This window comes from Pecten maximus, chromosome 14, assembly GCF_902652985.1.
Source record: "Pecten maximus chromosome 14, xPecMax1.1, whole genome shotgun sequence".
Classification (NCBI taxonomy): Eukaryota; Metazoa; Mollusca; class Bivalvia; order Pectinida; family Pectinidae; genus Pecten; species Pecten maximus.
Window position 1 is genome coordinate 18159406 of NC_047028.1, and position 12387 is coordinate 18171792.

At 33.4% G+C, this 12387-nt stretch overlaps 1 protein-coding gene across 1 annotated transcript; it reads left to right on the forward strand.

Moving 5' to 3' along the window:
• Window positions 1–1452: 1452 nt before the first annotated feature.
• LOC117342061 (G2/mitotic-specific cyclin-B3-like) lies at window positions 1453–11213 on the forward strand. The gene is made up of 10 exons (XM_033904035.1): window positions 1453–1777; window positions 2446–2544; window positions 2848–3170; window positions 3657–3723; window positions 3941–4033; window positions 4490–4720; window positions 4970–5125; window positions 6069–6218; window positions 6468–6595; window positions 6966–11213. The coding sequence occupies exons 1-10, from the start codon at window positions 1706–1708 to the stop codon at window positions 7021–7023; spliced, it is 1377 nt and encodes a 458-aa protein (XP_033759926.1). The 5' UTR covers window positions 1453–1705; the 3' UTR covers window positions 7024–11213.
• The last annotated feature ends 1174 nt before the right edge of the window (window positions 11214–12387 follow it).

A 12387-nucleotide genomic window follows, 5' to 3' on the forward strand; every position in this document is an offset into this window, starting at 1 on the left:
TTATTTGGTGTTTTTTCGTTTATAATGCATTGTGAAAGCTGTGAAATAATGTTTTCACCTTATTCTTTATTGTACGGCTTTGTTATGAACAATAATGTGGAATTTCTTTCTACATTTTGATAAACTATGTATAAAATGTATTGCAGACGATTATAGAATAATTTTTATTAGCACCATTTTTTTACCCTACAAAATAAATCTGTTTCTTAAGTGTATTTTATCGCGGATTTGTTATGAAATACACCATTCACGGTGAGGAATGATCGTGTTAACGTCATCGATTTTTTTCTCTCTCTAATATGAAATTTGCAGTTAAATCCTAAATATTTAAGAAAGATTAAGAGAAGATAACAAATAAAGAATATTTCAATACATTTATTTTTCTCTATTTTCCTTACTTTTTCTGCGATTTGTTAAATATTCGTCTGTTCTTTTTTCTCCATATGAGGAAAATAAAGAATTGACGCTAAAATATGTTTCTATGACAGATACATCACGATCCCGTCCCGTACGCCAGTAAAGGCGGGGAGTGTAACAAACGTCTTCGGTATGTCCTCACCACCCCCAACCCTAAGCGGACTGCTGTCTTTGGTCCACGAGATATCACTAATGTAAGTACTACACAGCACGTGGCTATTTCGTCAAGAAACAAATTTATCATGAAGATGAAGGGTACTCCTAATGTTAATTAAACAAAACGGGATTATATTTTAATTTCCTTTAAGAAAAACAGTACCTAAATTTCTTATAGATTGAATAATTGAATGTTAGCAATTATCCCACACCGATAAGTTTGAAAATTACACTTAATTTTTTTTCTATTTATTTTTTCTCTAATACTCCGGTTTTAATATTGTATGCATAATTGATTATAATTTCGATACCTTAAACACACTTAAACAAAATTCGAACATTTATCTATTTGATTTTACGATTTTAACTGAATTATTTTTTACGTGACACAATGATAATGGTATTTTACTCTTTCTGTTATCTAGGAATTTAGTGTCGCAAAGCCGCAAGCTCAGAAAAAAGACAGGAAGTCAAAAATTCCTTTGAAAGTTCCTGTCGTGACCGAGTCAAGGAGACAAATATCCAAAATCAGGACAAAGACACAGCGAACTAAGAATCAGTCTAAAATTCCAAATTTTGTGAAAAACAAGGAAGATGTCCTCCAACCTCAGCAGAATGCTTCATTACAAGCCTCGCACGCAATGGTCTCTACCGCTACAACTACAACGAGAAAATGGACATCACTGAAACAATTTTTCGAAATGAACAACTTGGTAAGAATAACTTTTTATTTTCGCTTTCACGTAGAATCTAGTTCCAGAGTACCTTAGTGGACAAGTTGGCTTTCGGAGTGCAAGAGTAGCTTCCCTTTACTCATTATTGTCCGCTAGATGGCCAATGCTTGTATTTTTATTCTGACCAATCAGAGCGCTTGGCATTGGGACAAAATTCAAACATTCGAACAAGCTGATGGCGATAGCACAAGTTTGTTTACATTTATAATTTTGTACCTAGCATTGCATTTACAATTGGAACGTGGAAAAAAACGTCAAGTCCTATTAGGAGAGGAAAGTTCTGGAATTGACTGTTGACTTTTATGATATGTGTGTGTGATTTTTATTAGAAACACATTCGTACACAGCCAGCTGTACCAAAGCAACATCCACTCGGTGTTTTCTAAAAAATCGTAAAAATGTTGAACGCACGGAAGCAGAAGACCTCTCAGCAGAATGGCGATGTTAAAAAGGGGAAATCAGTCGCTAAAGTGAGTTTTTATTCGATTTGGTATCGTTCCCCATTCATTTCCTCAATCATCTTTGTAAGAAAAGCTAGTAGTAGTACAGCCAGCCGGCCCCAGCCAGCTGCCCACGCCAAACATTGTAGATTCTATGTATTGTGATGTGGCATGTGGTTTGTCACGCGTTCGTAGTTTGATGTATTGAATTCAAATAAAACCTGTTGTTGAATTTACACATTTTGAAATGTTATTTAATGCAATATTTATGCAAGATATTGCTATAATTATATAAGTTAATGATATTCAATTGCTAGAGAATTGGTCTATATTTCTGAATGTTCCATATTTAGACATTGGAAACATATGACTGAAAATAAAGCACAAGCGTTTGAAATTCTGACAATTCAGCATATGAGATTATGTTGAAAAATCAGAGTATTACTATTTCTTGATTTATTATTGATTTTTCTATCTCAATTAACCGTCAAATGGTTCAATTTCAAACGCTTGTGATCATGCAGAAAGGGCTAGCCTTGGTAGGTTTTAAGAAAATATAAGCCTATATAACTATAAACTTATTGAATATCATTAAATGATCTGTCATATTTTGTATTTTATCTGTTATGTAAATGTTAAGTTTAAATAAATTTGTATTTGACTACATATTATAATCTGCCTCATTTCCAACATTTCAGATCCATCATGATGCAGTTTCACAAGCCCAGGTGGGAGGTTTCAAAAGGCATGATGACACTACCCAAAAGAGGAGGGCAGCATTTGGAGATATAACAAATGTAAGTAGAATGATGACACCAAATCAGTTTTCAAGCATTTATTTAAAGATCACATTATTTAGTGGCATGGTTGCTTCACATTCAGAGTGTTCTTAATTGGCCTGATACAACATTTTTTTACATGAAACATTTACCAACCAACCATTCAGACTCAGAGAAAGATCATGTTGTCACCTTACACTATAAACTTGTGTGTGAAAAGGAATATATGAGACTAAATTCAAGTATCTGCATTTGAAACAGTAGATTTAAGGGACACAGATCTAGAAACAATGAAATAATACTTCAAATCACATTTTGCAGGCCTTGAATGAAAAGACACAGCAACAGAAAAAGGATTTGAAGAAATCAAAACTCCCACTGAAAGCTGTTGTGGAAACAACAAGTAAACCAGTTCGACCACCAAAAGCGACGAAAGAGCCGAAGCAGAAGATACGCCCAGAGAAAAAGAGGCAAAGGCAATCAAAGGATGTTTTGGAGCTTGATGAAAATGTTATCCAGTTGTCACAGGAAAGTCGATCTCTCACCAGTTCACAAGAATCCACATGCTCCTCCTATACCAGTTCACAAGAATCCACAAGCTCCTCAAGCTCTCTATCCTCAAGTCTTTCATCATCAAAAGTCAGGTATAAAAAAAACCACAAGATTTTTATGAAATTTTCAAAATCCATTATCCAAACAAGAAAGTCAAAACAGGATCTTGCCAAACCATCTATTGCTGTAAACCAGTAGATAGTAGTCCAGTATCAGGTTTTCCTCTGACAGGTGTACTCCTTTATAATGATTCTTGATTTAGATTAAGAAATGAAAACATTTTCTTTTAGTAAGCTACACTGATTAATTGATTACAGTATAGCATTTATTCATTTTTGCCAGTAAAGTACAGAAATTCATCAAACTAATAAAATTTGTATTTTCACTGCAGTGAAGAGCAGTGAAAATTTAAGATTTTGCAATGAAAATATAAGTTTTCCATTTTTAACCAATCAGAGGTACTACAACAGTGTTGGTTCACCATAAATATAATCATTATCAACTCAAAAAGCGCACTTTTAAAAGACATCATCCTTTCTAAATGCAATGGTTAAATATATTCATTTTCTTTGTTGCAGTCTTGACGATATAGAAGTTTTGAATGAAACGTACACTAAAGAAGAAGTTCTTGCTGCCCCTCCAGATGTAAGTGTTTGTATGGTCATGAGATCCATGTTGTATCAAATTTGCTTACTTTCTATTAATAACATCAGTGTTGTTACATGTCAGACATATAATACCGGTATTTCTGAAATGGCCATGTTAAACATTAGAAGGACCAGTGAAAACTATATTTTAAATGTGTTCTACAGATACTATCCGCCAGTGTAATACACTGACCTACTGTGTTGTTTATTTGTAGGGAGTGGATGATGTGGACAAGGAGAACATGACAGATATTGCCCAGGTTGCCCTTTATGCCTCTTTCATCTTTGAGTACTACAAGGAAAGGGAGGTAAGTCACTTGAATTAAGTTCATATATTGTCTACATGTAACACTGCAATTTAAACATGAAATTAAATTTATTCTCCCTTTTCATAATGCAGAGCTATGTGATCTTGTGAGCATGTATTGCTTGTTATGTCATTCATTTGTGATGGTAACATAATGCATTTGTGAGAAAACAACATAATTTTTTAATGCTGACCAATGACCAACGGTCAATACCTGATTACTAAAAGATGGAACAAATCCAGAGGGATAAATGTGATGTCTTCCTAGCTACATTGATTTAATGTAATATATAGTAAAATGATGTTTTGAATTATATACATACACAATTTGTTCATTATTATTATTATATAACAAACAGACAAGATTACAAAACCAAATATTCAAAACAATTTAAATAAAATTTCTTTTTATGTAGAATTACAGTGAAAATAACACTTTCCCCTTTGTCTTTCACAGTTGAAATTCATGGTACCTACATACATGGAAAAGCAGACATCCTTGACGACCAATATGAGGGCTATACTGGTTGACTGGCTGGTGGAAGTCCAAGAGAACTTTGAGCTCAACCATGAAACGCTTTACCTAGCTGTGAAGTTGGTGGACTTGTACCTCACAACCAAGAATGTGTCTAAGGAACGACTACAGCTGGTTGGGGCTGCAGCTCTCTTCATCTCATGTAAATTTGATGTAAGTATTTTTTCTAATGAAAGGTAAACACGGTTTAAATCTACAATTCTCCTTATAGATGTTTTAATTATACAAATATTTCTGACAAAAAAAGTGATCTACTATTCTTTTGGGAGTAATAATCATCCATATCATAAACTGTTACCATAGGTTTAGTATGATAATTGTTTGATTAATTATTACTGTATGAACTAGATACTGCATTCTAAATATTTTTGTGTATATATGAAATATTTCCATCTTTTATAGGAGAGATGCCCTCCCATGGTAGCTGACTTCCTGTACATCTGTGACGATGCCTACACTAAGAACGACTTCCTTGCCATGGAGCGTTCTGTCTTGAAGACAATTGGCTTTGACATTGGGATGCCACTGTCTTACAGATTCCTTCGCAGATATGCCAAGGTAGGTCAAGTCATGCTCATTTAATCAGTTCAAGTTGTCACCCTTTAAAAATATCATAATTCACAGTTCAGAAAACACAAAAAAAAAATAGAATGAATCTCTGTTGGGAAATGCTGTCCATTGTACATAATTTGGTTATAAATAATGTTCTCATGTTCATTCTCTGAAGTCGTAACTCATGTTGGTCTTTTAGGTAATAGGTCACCAGATGTATTGAATATGCATTCTAATTGTCATGGAAGACAATAATATTCCGGTGAATTTATGTATTTTGATACAATATTGTTAAACTGGGGTGAGATTGATGTGATAAGTTCATTTTGCAGTATAGTTTTTCAGTTGTTGTCAGTTTTGAATATCAGCAGTAGGTCTTCAGGACTTGAACATTTAGAAATCTCTTCAAGTTACAATGTCAGATTTTCCTGCAAAGAATAGTCTGTGCTGGTCGGTATTTGGTAGAAAGAAAGAAAGGTATTCTGTATTATTTGCTTATGTTAGTCCATTTCTAATCAAGTAAGTGAAAATATTTTATTCTGTATTGATTTCCAGGAATGTCTAATTTATCTACAAATAGTACGGTTGAATTCTTTTCTTCATTTTTGAGAAACAGATGTTTAACATTTTCAGATGCCTATCTGGGATTCCCAATGATCATATCCATGTGTCATCAAGCATTGAAGATATTATATACATATGTAATATTTCAAAAGTGTTCGTTTTAGGCCCTGGTATCTTGAAACAATCTTAAGATTAAGATTATAAGTTTGGCTTGAATTTTTCTCCTAAAATAGCTTGTGTGCATGAAAGATTTCATGTTTTAATAACTTTTCTTTAATATGTAGTTTTTTTTTTTTAATTTGTTTGAGATTCAATATTTTTTATTGCAATATTTCAGTGAGATGGTCGCTATGTAATTTCTGTTTATAACTATTTTCTCCCACAGTGTGCCCGGGCTTCCATGGAGACTTTGACACTGGCTCGATACGTTCTGGAGATGTCACTCATGGAGTATGACTTTCTGAAGTACCGTGAATCTGAGATGGCATCTGCCTGTTTATGTCTGGCATTCAGGATGAAGAAGTGTGGCGATTGGGTAAGGACAAGTCTCACCTTTCAGACCAAAGTCATTTTTGGATACAAGCAGTTGTTTCTCTGAAATAATGACTGGTCACCCTTTGAATAGCATTTAACAGGAAATACTGTTATTGCAAAAGTAAATTTCTGTAATGTTGAATGTTGATATAAATGTTTAAACTGAATTTCTTTTTTATAAATATGCTGAAACAAAATATTGATAAGTCTGTTTTGATGTGGTTTTTATATACATTCACTTGGATTACAGAACAGGACTCTGGAGTACTACACCGGCTATCAGACTGAACAACTGCTCCCCTTGATGCAGGAACTGAACACCATGTTAGCGTCTCCCTCTCGACAACTCACAACCATCAAGTCGAAATACTCACACAGGTACTACATTTCCTTCATAAACAATGCTCAAAGAGGTATTTTTCATGACAGGTTCAGTGTCAAAGCCACAATCAATTAAGGAAATAGGTGCTAGAAAAAATGTTCTGTCAGGGAAACAATATCACCATTGAAAATGTACTGGATCAGTATCCTTCAGCACTGTATAAATTCTGCATACTCTATAAGGTATAAAAGCAGGTATTTACCCATGTGATATTGCCAAAACAAGTTTAGGTACAGTAATAAGAGTAAATAGAGTAATTTGAAATAATCCAATTTAACTTTGTTTGAATCAGTTACTAATGGTCTTTACTTGCTCATGTTGATTGGAATAAAATGGTTATATTAATTTTTTTCTTTTTTTTTTCAGGGTATTTTATGAAGTTGCAAAGCTGCCGACCTTGAAAAGTGATGAGCTGACGAGTTGAGAAGAGTTGTGATACAGGATTGTAATGTGTTTTGTGACTGTTTTGGATGATGACTGTGTGAAGAAAAGAAAGAGTTGTGTTGAAAATGTGTGTAAATAGCATTTGTATGAGTGTGAAGCATATCACTATTTATAATCATGATGTCTACATGTGTTCAATGAACAAAACCCAAATCAACATTTAAGAGAAAATCTACCAGGAATAGGAAGAATGCTACTTGTTAAGTTACAAAGGAGAATTGTCCAAGTCTTCATTCTCAAACATACTCAATGATTAAGGTTTACTTTTTAAGATTTTATGCAAGAATGTATTATCATTGGTTCACTTGTTAGAACTATGAACATTTAGCTGTGTCCCTTTTAGAGCAGAAATCCCCAACTGTGAGGTTTATTAGTTTGTTCTAGGAGATCTTGCTGTGTGGATAGACTATCAACATTTCACAAACTTATCATGGAGATTTATCTGAAGTGCAGTAAATCATTGAGTTATTGACTTGTAAATCTCCTCATGAACGTTGTGTGAATTTTATTGTATAGTTATAATTGCTTCACTCATCACCTTTCTCAGGAAAGTGGTTGAGTGAATCGTCATTCTGTTGTATTTCTTGGGTGTAATTTTGTCAAATATTGCAGATCATAGTGCCACTTATAATAAATCATGAATTGCTCTTACCTAATTTGATTTGTTTTAATTTGAGCTTTGATATTTTACCCAGAATTATTTCGTTGCGGTAAATTTTGAGTTTTTTGTCTGGCGTGAAGCAGAACATTAATCATGAACTCTTGGAAAAAAATGATGGAATAGATTAAATTGTATAGGGTTAATAGAATCATGAGTCTGTTACTATTAAATTCTGAGATTTTAGAAACTTAACAAGTGAAACATTTTTAAACATTTTAATTTTTTGATACAAATTTATCTATTCTTAATCCTTTTATAAAGTGATTTATATATTCCATCACATGTTACTGTACTATGACTGTCATATCAAGCCTCGCTGTGTTAAGGATTACACAGTTTGGCCTGGTATGATTCTCATATACTTTTCAACAATACAACAGGACAGTATGCATGGATCTAGACCTGTCTTTTGTCTGATGTCAGAGCAACACATATAACAACATGACATTTTTGTAAACCCCCAGTAAATATACACGGTAGGTGAAACAGGGTTCCTAAATGTTTTGTAAAGTTCTTTAAATATTTTTAAGAGAAACAAAATGATGATTTATATTTTGTGTGGAAACCATTAACTCTTGATATATATTTAAAGGAATTGAACTGAAAATGCAGTGGAAAAATTGTCAATAATTATCATATAGTGTATATGTGTTGACATTAACAAGCTGAAAGTATAAAGTGTGAGTTTGTGTGATTATGTAAGAACTGATCAAAGCTGAGTGCCATATTTCCTAAAATCTATGAGTAGATCTTAGAATGCAGATTTGTTTAGGTGTTATTTCAAGCATAAAATATTTGATGGCAAATAGCAAATGTAAATAACATAGCCGAAAAAATATCAATTGCTATATAATTTCACTGAAGTTGCTTTCTATTGTTTCAACTTGGCTTGGACTATATAAAATTACTGACTGTAGATTTATGGTTTTTGAATACAGTTATAAAGGTCACTTTTTTCACAATTTTTTTTCCAAAAACCTTCAATTTATTGCTTGCTGACATTTGTATACAGATTGCAATAAGATCTTTCTCAGATATCTACATAGACTATAATGATATCATTCTCCCTGTTAAATATTTGTTGATCGATTCAAAAGCAGAAAGGTAACTCTTTAATTATCCAATACAAGTATATCATTTGTATGGTTAATAAGAAGGCAACCTTTTACTGATAATCATATACCATTTGTATATTAAATCACAATATTTTACCAGCTTGATAACATGTTCCTAGTCTTAGATGTTAAAATGTACATAGGTAATAGACTTTGTAAATAATTAGAGTAGTTAATCAAAATGCTGCAAGGAGTGTAAGTGGTCAAAACAGTATACGCATATAGATGTGAACTTACCCTTGATAATATTGATAACTCCTAAATGAAACACATTTTGGGAGTGCAAAGTATGTAGGAAAAGACAAAATGGATTCCACTTAACCTACATTCCTTACTAATGTCTTTGTCTCCATTTTGAAATGAGGGTGTTTGTTGGTCCTTAAATACAGTCTGGTCTTGAACCATAACTTTATCAAGATACCTTGACAAAACTAGTGCACTGGATTGAGGTCATTGCTAACTTGACCTTGATGTAAGAGGTCAAATAGCTGCAAATATTTTGATACAATTCTGACTTATAAGGTTTTGCTTTTTAATTTCACTATCGCTACATACTTTTATAATGTGGCTAAATTAATTCTAGATATGCACATTTAAAGTCTATATTGCAGTCTATGTATGACTTTGCAATGTTGCATTTGAGCAAGTTTTACATACCTACTTGCCTAAATAGTTTTGGAACCAAAACCAGACACACAACACATATTTTGTCAGGGTTATGATAATGAATGTGCAATGTGTCTTGTGAGAGTATGTGTGAGGTCATCAATTGTGAGTGTTCTTGTTTGTGGTGTTTTGCCATGTAAGAATGGGAGTGGACGTTCGCCTGAATCAGTGTGTGGAGTCTCGCTTGTGGTTGTTTGTGAAGTGTTGATGAAAAAATGGAGAAACAGTTCATTTCATCTGTTAACCAGTGGTGTGTTTGGACATGACAGAAGAGTTTATAAGTCTGCCATAGACAAATGGAAAACCAGGACATTTTCTTTTCAAACTAGTGGTGTGTTTCGACATGGCAGTGTGTTGGCAGTATGTAGTTAATTACCAGCAAATAAGTATGAGAGGTAGAGTTTTAAAGAGTGATGTGTCTTAGAAGAAGCAAGTATTTTCACCTGAGCCATTGACATGTGAGTATGTAGTATAAGAACTCGAGACATGTGAGTATGTAGTATAAGAACTCGAGACATGCGAGAATGTAGTATAAGGACTCGAGACATGCGAGTATGTAGTATAAGGACTCGAGACATGCGAGTATGTAGTATAAGAACTCGAGACATGCGAGTATGTAGTATAAGAACTCGAGACATGCGAGTATGTAGTATAAGAACTCGAGACATGCGAGTATGTAGTATAAGGACTCGAGACATGCGAGTATGTAGTATAAGAACTCGAGACATGTGAGTATGTAGTATAAGAACTCGAGACATGCGAGTATGTAGTATAAGAACTCGAGACATGCGAGTATGTAGTATAAGAACTCGAGACATGTGAGTATGTAGTATAAGGACTCAACACCTGTGTATATCAGAAGAGAACCCACAAATTTCGAAGAATAATGATTCATGATTAACCGTATTTCTCATAAATGGTTGAGGGAAGGTTGATAGTTTCAGATACTATATCATAGAAATTTTGAATGAACTTTGCATTCTGTTTGTCACTTCCAAAAATCTTTCCTACAACATATTATTTCCCAAACTTCCTCCATACAGTTCAATTTATAATCTGTATATTGAAATGGAAGAATGTTTAACTATCCTTTCTCTGTGTCCTTCTCTTTTCCTGTCTTCATCTTCTCCTTTGCCTTTCTCTCATTCCTTGTTGTCACAGTCCCACTAAAATCAAAACTTTCGATTTTTCCTTGATAACTAATCTACTCAGAAATGCAAACTCATTAATTCAAAGGAAAATATATATAAAAAAAAAAATTGGCATTCTACATTTGTGTATATGTCAAAAGATGATATCCAACAATCTGCTAAAATAACTCTTTTGGCTAGGAAGAGAGGTGGTCTCAAATCTGCCAAGCAAGTGAAAATTATTTTTGAAAATGTTTTTAAATATTGTTTGCAATATGTACAAGAACTTCTATTTTTATAACTTTAGATCTTTTATCAGTAAATTTATTATGCGCTACATTTGATATCTATTAATTTTAAGTGTTTTCAGCACCTGAAAACATTTCTGTACTGTTTTACTTGAAGCATTTTTTCCAAATGGTCATCAACATTTTCAGCATGTTCTATCCTGTAACACAGGTACTATTTTATTGTGACTTCTGTCATGGCATTTAATGAATATACCTTGTGTTTTTTAAATAAATGTCTTTATTATGATTATGAAGAATATTTAAAAATAAAAATGTTTTGAATAATAAATTCTTGTTTTGGATACTAATCCTGTACAGTTTTGTATGTGCATGCTGACATTATCATTGTTGTCAACTTGATGTCCTTAATCCTGTGTGCAAGTGGTAGCTGCAACATAAAAATCAAAAGGCTTGCGAGGCCTGTATCCCTACCAGGTCATGTATGAAAGGTCTTGATCATTCAATTAGGAAAGCCCTGTTCTGTCAAAGTGATATACTGATATTGTACTTATATGTCCTAGAAGAAAATCAATTTCAGATCAGTACTTCATACCCACCAAATATTTGTAAAAGAAACTCGCGTTTAATGTTGTGTAGATCAAAAAAAATAATTTAATGTAATTGCCATAATGCACAGTATACATCATCTTGTATTGTAGTCAGAGGCCAACTCGATTTGCACCCTTCTAGGAAGAGAAGCCTTCTGAGGAGATCTCAGAAGATTCTGTTATATGTTTATCGAGTAAACCGGAAGAACATAACCCCCCAAAAAAAGATTTTTTAAAAGTTTTCTTAAACACTGTAAAACAAACATGTGCATGTATGTGTCATAAATCCTTCTCTTGTGAAACTCATCACTCCGCATGATGCACACTTAAAACATGGTTGCCGCCATCTTGGAAGATAAATCTTCCAGCTTCGAGATGGAGAGGTAGAAGATCTTCCAGAAGCAAAATAACTACAAATTGTGTGACCAGAAGTTATATTCTAAAGGAGAAGAGTGCAAATCGCGTCGGCCTCAGGTGGAGGACTTTTGCTGGTCATGAACATTTGAACAGAGTTGCCTCCCTTATGTCGAGGGCAACCAATCCCTTCCAGAGTGTATTGTGGGTCCCTCTATAACATGTTAACACAAACCAAAAGTGTTATTCACTATAAATATATACACATGTACTTGCTAATTCTAGAAATAATGAGTTTATTTCCTTTGATCCTAGTTGTGCCCATTCCCTTACGAGACTTGATTAGAAAAACATAATCATGGATTTTAATTGCTGAAGTTTGTTATTACTATGGTTAAGAAGTATTTCTCAAAAGGGACCAAAGTAAGCCTACACTAGATGTTTGAGAAATATAGTTTGATACTCCAAAAATAGAATATATTTTACAAACACACCAGGGTTAGAGGACAATTTGAGCAACCATCCGATTATTGTGGGATAAAAAGAAATTCATCTCTAAATTGAAAACATAACACAGGTC

What these genes read in the sequence shown, in the direction of transcription:
- LOC117342061 (XM_033904035.1), top strand. Translation starts at nt 1,706, where the DNA reads ATGTTGAACGCACGGAAGCAGAAGACCTCTCAGCAGAATGGCGATGTT. An exon ending in CATTTGGAGATATAACAAAT is followed by an intron (nt 2,545 to 2,847) that starts GTAAGTAGAATG and finishes CACATTTTGCAG; the next exon opens with GCCTTGAATGAAAAGACACA. An exon ending in TCATCTCATGTAAATTTGAT is followed by an intron (nt 4,721 to 4,969) that starts GTAAGTATTTTT and finishes CATCTTTTATAG; the next exon opens with GAGAGATGCCCTCCCATGGT.